The following is a 13,660-nucleotide window of genomic DNA, read 5'->3' on the forward strand; positions in this document are numbered from 1 at the left end:
GGTAGATACCTAGGAGTGGGATTGCTGGGTCATAGGGAAGCTCCATGTTGAACATTTTTTAATGAACTTGTTTTCTGTCTGTTTTCTTTGGAAGTGTTCAGATTTTTCTTATCTGTATTTAAATTGCATTCTATTGTCCTCTTGAGTTTAGGACATTTTCAAAATATATTCTGAATACAAGTCCTTTATTAAATATTTTCTCTTAGTATATGACTTGGCTTTTTATTTCCTCATACTCTTTTGATGAATAGTTTTTAATTTTATTGAAGTGCAGTTCACCAATTGTTATTGTGTAGGCCAGAGATGCAGAGGCATGAGAGCATTCACCAGAGACAGAGTGGGGAGCAGGTCAGGTGGATTTACTGAAATACACTGCTGAGAGGAGCAGTGGGTGAGATAGGAATGGTCTGCTGTGCCACGTGGGTCACCTCCCTGGCCAAGGATCGAAGTGGCTGCGGCTAGCTTTGTAGTGCTGTACTTTTAACCTGTCACATCAGGGAGGGCCCTATAATGTTGTATTTTAGAAAGTTAAATGGTGAACTGAAAATAGAAGATCACTTTTGTCTTTTTGTAGGGGATGAAAGAACAGAAACTTGAAGCCAAAAAGAAGCGTGATGAAGAAATAGAGGCAGAAAGACAAGTTCTTGATATAGAAGAAGCAATATATAAGCAAGGAGAAAGAAAAAAAGCCATTGAAAATGCAAAGCAATGTCAATTTTACCAGACAGAAAGAGTGAAAAACTTTCATGTACTATTTGAATTTTATACTGCTTAATATATGTTTAACATATCTATACAAAAATATACTATCGTAAATGTACTGTATTTTTTTTTGTAGTCAGGACTACTACTTAGTAAAGTTATGAAAGAACGTGATGCACAGATTGAATCTCAGAAGAGAAGAATAAAATCAGATAAAAAATGGGAAGAACAATTGAAACTCAATATTGAAAAAGCTTTTAAAGAAGAGCAAGAAAAAGCAGAAAAACGACACAAAGATAGAGTGGCTCTTGCCAATGATCATTTACAACAGTAAGTACATATAAACTTCCCTTTATTGTATATTCCTCTCTTTCTCATAGAATGGATGTAGCCTTTTTTCCCAGTTCTAGAGGTAATATACACTAAGCTATCTAGTAATTAAGAAAAAAAATGCAAAGAGCTTAAAAATCACAATTATTTCCTTCACCAGGGATAATATACCAGCTACTCTGGTCACTGTGTGACCAGCCACACAGTCCAGTGGCATTCAACAGTACATGTTTATCGCTCAGGTGTCTGTGAGTTGGTTGACCTAGGTGAGGCTTGGCTTTTCTTTAAATGACAGGACTAGCTGGGATGGTTGCTGCTGTGGGGAAAGCTCTGAGCTGCTCTGTGTTATTTATTGTGAGGTATAGACTGAAGGGAGAGCAGCTACACAATGGACACTTTTCTTCATAGTTTCATAGTTTCTCATAGTTTCTCATAGAATATGACTAAACCCAAAGCAAAAGGTCATGGAAATACACTTAGCTTATGCTCACCTAAAGCCAGTCATCTGGGTTAATCTTAAAAACTTTGAAACAAAGAAATAAACTCCCATAGAAGGGGAGAGTGAACCTTTTTGAACAGTAATCTGATCCACTCTAGTAATGCTATTATTTTTGTAAATAATCATACAAACTTTCTTTCCATGGTGTTGGTGGAAGCCACTTGTTTCTGCAGTGTAAGAGTTACAAGTTTATTTATACTGTAGTTTCAATGTATATACATTATATGAATGTATCAAAGATTTTATTTATGCATACAGAACTGGGGTACAGGCCAGACATGCTGGGGCAGTGAGAGGATTCACCAGGGACAGAGTAGGGAGCAGTACAGGCCGACTGACAAAGTACACTGCTGAGGGGAGCTGCGGGCTGGTCAGGAGAGGTCTGCTGTGCATGTGGATCACCTCTGGGCAGGGGACCCAACTCATGCTGAAGTGACTGCAGCTAGCTTGCAGTGCTGCATCCTGACCTGTTACACCACCAAGGAGGGCCTCAAAAATTTTAAAGAACACTCAATAGATGGATATTTTTTGCCATTTTTAAAGACTCTCATTTCTAGTAATGGCCTAGAATATCCCCCCCTTACCTTGGTTGCATTGTGAGGAACAAGGAGAGGAAGGATGTAGATCTCTGACATATGAGCTTGTATTTCAAATGGTTCCAGAAATTTCTACATCTTATATTTATCAAGAAACATTTAATTCCTCATTTTCTTGTGTTTCTCACATCAAATCTATCAGCAATTCATGTTAACTTTTTTTCCAAAATGAATCTTGAATTTACTGCTGGCATTTTATATCAGCCACCCTCATGTCTCATGGATTACATCAACCTCTTAATATGCCTCCTAGCCTGTCTTTAATACCTCTGCTTTCATCATCTCAAGAATTTTATTAAAATGAAAGTTGATTATTCTCCCACATGAAACATTTTAATGACTTTTTTCATTTTAAGTAAAATGGTAACTTGACTATCTGCTGCAAGCCCTTATCTGATCTGATTTTATCTGCATCCCAACTGCCCCTCCCAGGACTTCTTGTACCTTCCTCATACTGGCCTTAAACATTGTCAAACCCTTGCTTCTCTCTAGGCCTTCTCACATGTGTTTTTATCTGTCTGAAACTATACTCTCCCATTCTTCATACTTGGACTCTTCACAACTATGTACCTCTTACAAGAGTTGTAAGGAAACAAATCTGCCAACATTTTGTAAGATAAATAATTTGTTATTACTTTTTTCTTGGTTTATTATTTTCTTTACAGTACTTAACCTGAATTTTATGACTTCATTATTTGTCTATATATTTGCGTTTACTTACTCATTTCTGTTTCCCCCACTAGACTATAGTTTCTTTAGGGCAAGAACCATATTTATCTGTTTCATCATTATAGTAGAAATTAGTAAGATTAGTAAGCAGATTAATAAGATTAGTAAGCAGTTGTTAAATAAATGAATGAGAGGTACAGAAGAGCTAAGTATAATTACAGAAGAGCTAAGTATAATTCTTAAGTCTCTAGTTTAGACAACTGAAAAGAAGATCCTATTCACCAGAATAAGGATAAGAAACCAAAGAGTCAGGTTAGAAGAAGAGGAAGAAGAGTTTGTTTCTAGGTACAGTAAATAAATATAAGGTACCTGAAATTTTACTCTCCCATTCTTCAAACTTGAATATCTTAACAACTCTCACTAGAATTGTCTTAGGAAACAATTCTGCCAAGGAATGTAAAATAAATAGGACCTCCCTGATGGCACAAGGGGTTAAAGAGTAGCACTGTGAAGCTACAGAGCCCTGCCTCCCGATTTTGATCCCCCGCCAGGGAGCTGACCCACATGGTGCAGCAGATCTCTCCTGACCTGCCTGCTGCTCCCTTCAGCAGTGTATTTCAGTACATCTCCCTGCTTTGCTCCCCACTCTTTTCTGGTGAATCCTCTCACCCCCTGCACCTCTGGCCTGTATCCCAGTTCTGTATGCATAAATAGTAAATAAATCTTCTTTAAAAATGTAAAATAAATACCTTGATGTTACTTTTATTCTTGGCCCATTATTTTCCTTATAGTACTTACCTGAATTTTATGATCTCATTATTTGTCTATATACTTGAGGTACTGAGGTACTTTATATTCACTGTAATAGCCAGATGGCAATGTCTTATGGCTTATCTTTGCAAGAATCCAGCTTGCTTCTTGTAATACAGAGTCAGATCTCATTTTGATGTTTGTTGATACTTGATTGCTGGCCTTAAAGACCTCCTTCTCTCTCTCCTTCTGGACAGACTTGATAAGACCACCTTTGGACTTAACACCTCTTTTGGGTCCAGCAGGATATTTAGAGCTCCTGTGTACAGGAACAGTCCCCAAGTCCTACCACTTAGGCATAATAAAAGTCCAAAACCATTCCCTCTGCTTTGCCCAAGTCAACTCAGAACTACTGATGTCTGCACACCTCTCCCTCAGAGTCCCTTGCATTATATTCTCTCTCAGTTTCTCTGGGCATGTAGAATATCACCTGAACCGAATTTTGTATAGGGGACCCCTCTTCCTTTTATAGGAAGATTATACAGTATTTATATAATCTTCAAGTTAGGTTTGGGCTAGGTAAATGCACATTTGAGACCTTCTTGATGTGAATCAGGCATGACTGAGAGGTTTCATGAAAAATTCTCTCTGCTTTCTAGAGGCAGTACATTGGGTTCAGAAGGACCAAGACCCAGTAGGAAGAGCTTTGTGTTTGGTTATTGATGTCTCTGCTGTGGACATAGGTCCACATCCTGGAAAGATATGAATGTTTTATATATATAGAGGATATCAAATTTCCTTCAGCATAACACTGGTTAAGCCAATTTAATGGCAGATAGTTGAGTAGCTTACCCAAACTAAAGTAATAGTGTTTTTTTTTATATAAATAATTACATTTTAATTAGTGGTTATAAGTTATCTAAGTGCTGACAAAATTTCCTTTTTGCTGACAGTAGAAGAGACAGTTTTGTTTTCATTCTTAGAGTGGGCATATTTTTTGCTAAGGTAATGAATTATCTAATCCATGATGCTAGTGATTTCAGGTTTGCTAAGGAATGTCAAAATTACATGTTTTAAAGCAATTTAAAAACTTCAGAATATTCTCAAAATTGGATATGTTTCTCTTTACAATGTCATTGAAATCTTGATTATTGATTTGCCAACTTACCTTTAAAGGATTGGCAAACCATTAAAGTGTTCTAACAAACTAAACAAGCAAATAAAATTTTGAAAACCTGTTTTTTCAGAGAAGTCATAAACTTGCCAAAACTGTAGCCAACAGTGACTTTTATCTTAGCTGCTCTTAGAGAATGATTGACTAAAATTACTTACTCTGTACAGATGAATCAACTAGAAATTTCCTCTTTTGAATTGTCCTAATACTAAAGTGAATACAACTTGCTCACTTTACTATATTGTCCTCTATGTTAAAGAGGTTGGGAATTTTTCCCTTCCTGAATATAAATAAGAAGACTCCAAAAAAATTTTTGACAGGGTATATGTGAAAGAAAGGTTTATTCTTTAGTCTTTTTATCTATTTAGGTGAGTTGTTGACTTATTTTGTGCCTATCCATTCAGGAAGGAAAAATATTAGAGTTGGAAGATAAGAAGAAGTAGTGAGACAACCTACATGGTGATTGACTGACTCACAAGGGTGCTTGGGCAAGTAGACACTATGGGCTTGAGCTGTCTTGCCAGTATGCAGAGAATTGTCTGATGACGACACTCAGAATTTTGCAACATATTACTAATGGTGGAAGTTCTGGTAGAGATTGTGGAGGGGCATTAGGGATGTTGAGGAAGTAGAGCTGAAGTTAAAACTCCCAGGTCAGAGTTGTGCAGTGAGGAGACCTCTCGTATCTCTGAAAAACTCATTCATTAGCCATGAGAGAGAACCAGCATTTGATGACTTATTATTTAGAGAGCATCAGTAGCTTGTCATTGTTGGCTAGAAAAAGAATGACAACCAAAATGAGCAACGGGGTAAAGAAACCTTTGTTTCTCTCTTTCCATCAAACTCCATCTCCTGAAAGGCAGAAGCATAATGTAGTGCTAGAATTGAAAAGTACTAGCGGTTAGGAACTTTTCTGTAAAATAATGTTACCATCCTACCATTCAATGATTGAGTTAATTAGTTCTTTCTAAAGAAAAGGAACACTTGAGTCTAATGTAGAACTTATTTTGGTGAGAAATGAAATAAATTTTGAAGTAAGATATTGGCAATACTGGGGTAAGCAAGGTTGAATTTGGCTCTAATCACTACTATTTATCTGTTCTTATCCCCGTAAATCTATCAGTTCTTATATGGTTTTAAATCACCCCAGTTTAGAATCTTATTAATTTCTTCTCTCTCTTTTTTTTTTTAATAAAGATTTACTTACTTGTGCATACAGAACTGGGGTACAGGCCAGAGATGCAGGTGTGGTGAGAGGATTCACCAGAGACAGAGTGGGGAGCAGAATAGGCCTACTAAAGTAGGCCTACACTGCTGAGGGGAGCAGCGGGCTGGTCAGGAGAGGTCTGCCGTGCCATGTGGGTCACCTCCCACATGGGTGGGGATTGAACTCATGCTGAAGTGGCTTTAGTTTCTTAGTGCTGTGCTTTAACCTGCTGCGCCACCAGGGAGGGTCCAGAATCTTATTCATTTCTTAAAAATATAACCTTTTCCTCTACTTTGAGCTCAGTTATTACTATGTTTTTGCTTTAGAATAAGGGAACATGAAGAGGAAGAAGAAAGAAGGAGAAAGCATGCAGAAAAGGATGCTGAGGAAATAAAGCAACAGAATTTATTATATGAAATAGAAATGCAAAAAAAACGAGAAAAGAAAAAAGAAGAGATAAATGAAAGCAGAAGACTGTTTTTTGTAAGTTGAAAATAAGCATTTGTTCATTTCTTCAAAAATGTACAAAGTCTAATACTTAACTTTTAAATTTTTTTTAGAAATAATAATGAAGTAGAAAACTGTTATATACTTTCTAAGGAATGAATAGACTTGAGGGAACTATATTTATGATTTTATATGAATGTGTTTTCTTACATAACAGAAAGAGAGAAGGGATTGCTTTTTCCCTCCAAATGTATTCATTTTCATATCCTTAAAATAAAAGGAGTTGTGAGAAATGAATATGAATTCAGTCTGGTATCTGCTGGCCTATAAAAATGGTCAATATATGGTAATAATTTAATGGCTGTTATTATTTACTTATTTATTTTTAAAAGATTTATTTGTGCATACAGAACCGGGGTACAGACTAGAGGTGCAGGGGCGGTGAGAGGACTCACCAGGAACAGAGTGGGGAGCAGAACAGGCAGATCGATGAAGTACACTGCTGAGGGGAGAAGCAGGCAGGTCAGGAGAGGTCTGCTGCGCCATGTGGTCACCTTTGGGGTGGGTGGGTATTGAACTCATGCTGAAGTGGCTTTAGCTTCTTAGTGCTGTGCTTTAACCTGCTGTGCCACTAGGGAGGGCACTGTTGAAGTTTATTTTATTTCATAAGCCTTTACATTCTTTTCTTTTAAATTAGTTTTTATTCTTATATAATACATGCACAAACTTAAAACATCAAACAACACCTAAAGGCTTAAAGTGAGAGTAATAGTTCTTTACTTCATTGCTTCTGTGTCTTGGTGGCAAATAAATTCTTTTAGCTGTTTCTTCTGGTATAAAAATTATATTCTATACTTTCTTTCTTGTGTAATTTTTTTATTAAAATAATTGTTTCATGTGTATTGGTACGATTTTCAAATGTTAAGCTAAGTAATATTCAGTTATATATGTTACTGGTTTTTGTGGAACTCCCCCATCCAGAATCTTCCCCTCTGGACTGTTTGTTCTGTAGGTTTGCTGCCCAACTGTCATTCTAGGATGTCTTTTGCCTACTGTCCTGAGCTGAAGCTCCTACTTCCTGAATTTTCTGCCTTCGTCTTGGTTTGCTTCTGTATCTTGTGAAAATAACATGTTCAAGTATCTTCCTCTGAAAGGGTAACTAGGAGGTAAACCTTTTACTCTGATCTGAAAGGTTTATCATCTCAAGTCATACTTGCTTTATACTTTGACTGGATGTAGAATTCTGGGTTTAGAATGCAAAATTTTATATTGGTTTCATAACCATCTCGCTTCCTACATTGCTATTGAGAAATATGATGACACTTATGGTCTTCATTTTGTGTTTGTAATCTGCTGTTTTGTTCTGTTTTGTTCTGATCCCTTCTCTCTGTTTATCTGAAAGATTTCAGGTCTTTATCTCCAAAGATTTAAAATTTCACAATGATATACCTTGGTTTAAGTCTTTTTCATTCATTTTGCTGAACACTCAATTGGTGTATTCAGTTTGAAAACTCACATTTGGTTCATCCTGGAAACTTTTTGTATTTTGTTTCTTATATAATTCTTATCTTTTTATCTCTTCTATTCTAGAACCCCTTCAGTAACCTTTGAATTGATATCTCTTCTTTAAAAATCATTTTTTGGGGGGGTGGCTAAAAAAAAAACTCATTTAATATATAGTTAGGAAATGGCTTAAATGGCTTAACAGAAGACCCAAAATATAACAGTAACTTAAGCAGGCCAAAACTTAAAGTACCAAGACTAATCTGACACCTCCAAAATCAACAGAGACATTATCTCTCTTCTTTGCTGTTCTTGGAACATGGATGGCTTCTGTCATTAAGGTTACCTTAGCACCCTGACTGGCTGCTTGAGCTCCCACCCTCATGGCACATTCTGTGTAGCAAGAAGGAAGAAAGGGTGAAGGGCAAAAAGTGTCCTAGCTATCTGTTCTCCCTTTAAGGAACTTCCCAGAAATTCTACTTCTCTATTTCCACTAAATCTCATTGGTCATAATTTAGTCATATCTGTCTGAAAAGAAAACTTAGACATGTTGTCTTTTTGCTGGGCATATTGCCACTTTGAATAAAAATCTGTGACCTGCTACTAATAGAGAAGGAAGAATCTGCCATTTTTTTTTTGACTTTGAGTGTTATCCTAAACTTTATCTTCAAAGCTTTCTATTGAATTTTTAAATTTTAGCGATATAAGTTTTAATTTCCAAGTTTTGCTTATAATCTTATTGTTACTTTGATATAAAATCTTACTCCTGTTTTACAGATGCAATATTTTTTCCTCTCTTCAAGTCACTTTGGCGTGGCTTTGTTTTAAGTGCCAACTCTGCCATTTACTACTGTCTGACCTTGAGCTAAGACTTGCAATATTTAAAAATGAGAATTAATTTTGTGTTATTTAACTCTACATTTTCCTATTGTAAAAAACCTGTATGGCTATTACAGTGAATAGAGGGGGGAAAACACAGTAGAAAGTATTCAAAACTATACTTTTAACAATTTGGCATTTCAGTTGATTAATGCATCTTCTAACCAGATTATAAACTTTTAAAAAGTAATCGACTGTAAAATAGAAGTGGACTTGAGTGTTAGGTATGAGGCAAACACTGAGTTTTGAATACATTTTAGAAGATTAAATGTTGTATCCAATAACTTTCATGTTGAATTTGTTTCCATTTAAAATAACAAAACACATTGACTGTACCCAGGCTATTGTGTTCAAAGGTACTTATTTTTATGATGGCTAATTCAGTTGGGGTCACAGAACTCAGTCCTAGTCAGACTAGGTAGTAGATGGAGTAAGAAGGGCACTTCACACTATATCATTTAGATCTTTAAAATTTTTTTAAAGATTTATTTATTTATGCTTACAGAACTGGGGTACAGGCCAGAGGTATGGTGGGTGAGAGGATTCACCAGAGACAGAGTGGGGAGCAGAACAGGCAGACTGACAAAGTACACTGCTGAAGGGAGCAGCAGGTGGATCAGAAGAGGTCTGCTGTGCCATGTGTGTCAGCTCCCTGGTAGGGGATTGAACTCATGCTGCAGTGGCTTTGGAGAACTTCATAAATGCGGTGCTTTAGCCCATTGCGCCACCAGGGAGAGCCCTAGATCTTTAAAATGTTTATTCCATACAACTGTATTAACTATTTAAACATTAAATGAAAATTGTATGTATTTAATATATTTTTTCTGATTATGTATTTTTAAAGAAATGTGATATTTGAAAAGAAATCCAGAGAAGCACTAAGAAGATGTAAATGTCATCCATTGTCTCATACTGCAGAGACATTAATATTAATATTTGATACATTTCTTCTGGTTATGTATATCATTAATTGCTACCTATATGTATTTACAAAAGTAGAATGTGCTGTGTAATGTTTTACTGATTGTATCATTTGTATCTTCTCATGTCACTGAGATTTTTATTTAGCCATTTCCCCATTTTTAAATACTTAAGGGTTGTTTCCGTTTTTTTTGTCATTATAAATAGCTTTGAAATGAAGTACATGATACATAAAGCTAATATACATCTCTGATATCTTTATGGGATAAATTTTCCAGAGAGAAATAGTCTGGAACCATTTGATAGGTTCTTATTAGCAGTCATATGTTGAAAGATTTTTTTTTGGTGATAGGATAATACGTAGTTTTTTTCCCTAAGGAACATCTGAATGATAAAAATATCATAAAAGCTGTAGAACAGCAGCAGCAAGAAGATGATGATGAAAAGATTAGAAAATTTATCAAAGCAAAAAAACGTCTTACACAATTGAGGAAGGAAAAAGAAGCTGAAACACACAGGTAAACTTTTCAAATAATGTATGTAATCAATATAGTACTTTGAAGTTATCTTTTTAGAAATCAGAAGTTGTGACATGAGAGTAGCCTTTAAAAAAATTTCAGATGACCAGGGCATTTATGACATGATTTTAGTTTGGGGTGTATGAGGTTAGGGTTCCCTGGGAATATTGAGGATACCTATATGGTATAGATGCTTGTAAATACTAGAAATTCATCTTCTAGGGGAGGGGTATAAGCTGGTAATGACTTTGTGAGTTATTGATATATAAGTGGTAGATGAAGCTGTGGACACAGATGAGCTCAACTGGACAAGTGAAAAATACAGGTGGTATGCTCCCCAGGGAAGTTGTGCTGTCTCCCATAAGGCTCGACACCAACCCTGATTCACTTAATCCCAAACTCATTTTTTTAGACCTCATCTCTTACTGTTCTTTTCTTCTTTGTCACTCATACTGTATTCCTCCTGTGTACTCTCTGGAGAATGCTCACATCCATTCACTCTTTTATTTAAATCTGATTTCAAGTGTTTTAATGTACATAGAGCATTTTATCAAAAAAAAAAAATTATATCGGCAGGTCCCTCCCTGGTGGCACAACAGATTAAGGCACAGCATTGCAAGTAAGCTGTGGCCTCTTCAGGGCGAGTTCGATCCCCAGCCAGGGCATGTCTCACATGGTGTGGCAGACATCTCCTGACCCGCCCGCTGCTCCCCTCAGTGGTGTACTTCATCCATTTTCCTGTTCTGCTCCCCATTCTGTCTCTGGTAAATCCTCTCACTGACCCTGCACCTCTACCCTGCACCCCAGTTCTGTATGCATAAATAAATTAATCTTTTTTAAAAATTATATTGGCCAAGATTTTTTTCTAAAGAGCACTTAGGAAAAATATTTTTATACCAGAACAGTCTTGCACTAATAATCTATAAGGCTGTGAAGAAATATGTCTTAAAAGTTACTCACAGTTAGATAATTCCTTCCAAAGAAAATATTCTCATACAACATTTACATGAATTGAACAAGGGCACAGTGTAATACCCCTTAAAATAAACCTCTAAAGTCATGTATTAGTCATAGTTATTCCAGAATTTGAGGAACTTGAGCAGAAATGTGTGGTTTTGAATGTGTTAATATATCTACTAATCTTGGTTCAAAAGAGTGAAGAGGCTAGAGTTGTATGCCTAAGACCTATAATTTTTTTTTTAAGATTCATTTATTTATGCATACAGAACTGGGGTGCAGGGTAGAGGTGCAGGGGCGGTGAGAGTATTCACCAGAGACAGAGTGAGGAGCAGAGCAGGCAGATTACTCTGCTGAGGGGAGAAGCGGCCCAGAAAGGAGAGGTCTGCTGCACCACGTGGGTCAACTACCTGGCTAGGGATCATAGTATCATATCGAAGGGGCTGCAGCTAGCTTTGTAGTACTGGCTTCAACAAGTTTGGCCACCAGGGAGACCCTATAGTCCTTTTTTTAATCAAATAAAAAATAAGACAAGCCCATTAGTACCCCCACCTTTCCTATCTTCATCATGTTCTCTTTTAATATCCTTAGTTCTGTTGTCAAAGTTCACTAGTCTATTCTTTCTTTTATCTGCTTTCTTTATATTCTGCAATCTACTAAAAGTGCCAATATTTGTCTATCTCCTTCTGATTTCCTTCACTTAATATAATCCCCTTCACTTCCTCCAGTTTTTCTGCAAATGTAAAGATTTCATCTTTTTTTTTTAATAGCTAAGTTGTACTCCATTATGTGTATGTGGACACTTTGTTTATTCAGTTATATTTTTATCTAGTCATGCAATAATCAGTTGGCAAATTGCTTGTACATCTTGGCTATTGGAACCTTCCTTAACTCTTTTAGATTATTATTCAAATATTACATTCTCATTAATGCATTCCCTGACTACATTTTTTAAAATTACAGTGTTTGCTCCCCAAATTCCATGTATATTTGACTGCTTTCTTTTATCTCATTGCATGATATATATAGCATTATCTTGTACTGTCGTTCCAATGCAGCTATAATAGTCTACAGTAACAGACTTTTTTTTTTTTACAGTAACAGACTTTTAAAAAAATTTTTTAATTTTTATTGTTATGTTCCCAGCACCTGGCCCATAGTTGGCAATAATAGTACTTAAAAATACTATTTGGGGGTTGGGCCCTCCCTGGAGGCCAGCGGAGAAACTAAAGCTACTTCAGCATGAGTTTGATCCCTGCCTGCTCCCGAGTTGACCCACATGGTGCAACAGACCTCTTCTGACTTGCCTGCTGCTCCCCTCAGCGGTGTACTTTGTCGATCTTCCTGTTCTGTTCCCCACTCTGTCTCTGGTGAATCCTCTCACCACCCCTGCATCTCTGGCCTGTATGCCAGTTCTGTATGAATAAATAAATATTTAAAAAAATACTATTTCAAATACTTGAAATGTCACCTTTTCCAGGTAGCCTTCCTTTGCTTCCTTCATTTGCCCACTTCACCTTCTAGTTTTTCACAGTATTTATTGTCCTTTACTTTTTGTATTTATTTTCATAAATATCTTCTCTTCACTTTGGATTATAATTTATTTGGGGAATGCACTGTGTTCTTTCTCATCATTTCTCCCAAATTCATTCAATAAATTAGTGTTTGTCATATCACAGTAAAAAAATTTTTATACCCTCAGTTTCCTAAATGAAAATATTTCCATTCCTTTATCAAATACCTAGTTATTACTGAGGGTATGCCAGACACCATCCTTGGTCTTGGCTTACAGTCAGGACTTACTGCAGCCCTGACTTTGGGAATTCTCAGTGTAAAGGGAGAGAAACTTATAATCAGTTAAAGTCCATAAAGTGCTGTAGATAAGTTGCAGACAGGGTATAGTAAGAGGGTGGATTTATCCAGAAGTTTGGTACATTTTGTTAGATATTTTTTAGGTTTTACTTGAAGAAAGTCCTTTGATTTATCTTATAAGCCTTAAATATTTGAGTAAACAGAATAATCTAATAAAGTATTTTAAAGTATTTTTACTTGTACAGAATTTTAACACTATTTGACACACACACAAGATTATATTATATTCATTACCCCTTTGGAATTCTAGAATGTACTTTTTTAAAAAAGATTTATTTATTTATGCATACATAAACTGGGGTACAGGCCAGAGGTGTATGTGCCAGAGGTGTATGTGCTTGGGCAAGAAGATTCACCAGAGACAGAGTGAGGAGAGAACAGGCAGATCGATGAAGTACACTGCTGAGGGGAGCAGCAGGAGGGTCAGGATTGATCTGCTGCATCTTGTGGGTCACCTCCATGGTTGGGAATTGAACTTGTGCTGCAGTGACTGCACACAGCTTCATGGTGTTGTGCTTTAACCCCTTGCAACACCAGGGAGGGACCTAGAATGTACTTCTAAAAATAAAGTATAAAATGAAGTATTAAAATAATTTTCACCTTATGTGTGTGTGTATGTACACACACACACACACA

At 36.3% G+C, this 13,660-nt stretch overlaps 1 protein-coding gene across 2 annotated transcripts in view; it reads left to right on the forward strand.

Annotated features, from left to right (window-relative positions):
* The window catches only part of CCDC173 (coiled-coil domain containing 173), a 23,432-nt gene that overhangs the window by 4,804 nt on the left and 4,968 nt on the right, over window positions 1–13,660 (forward strand). Inside the window, exons 3-6 of one of the 2 annotated variants that reach the window (XM_004674563.2) lie at window positions 575–748; window positions 839–1,032; window positions 6,254–6,410; window positions 10,056–10,195. In XM_004674563.2, the coding sequence (XP_004674620.1) occupies window positions 575–748; window positions 839–1,032; window positions 6,254–6,410; window positions 10,056–10,195 (665 nt within the window). The remainder of the gene's footprint in view (window positions 1–574; window positions 749–838; window positions 1,033–6,253; window positions 6,411–10,055; window positions 10,196–13,660) is intronic. The other variant, XM_012725033.1, reaches the window with a different exon arrangement.

The sequence above is a fragment of the Condylura cristata genome, unplaced genomic scaffold (genome assembly GCF_000260355.1).
Source record: "Condylura cristata isolate star-nosed mole 26May11 unplaced genomic scaffold, ConCri1.0 scaffold00002, whole genome shotgun sequence".
Taxonomy (NCBI): Eukaryota; Metazoa; Chordata; class Mammalia; order Eulipotyphla; family Talpidae; genus Condylura; species Condylura cristata.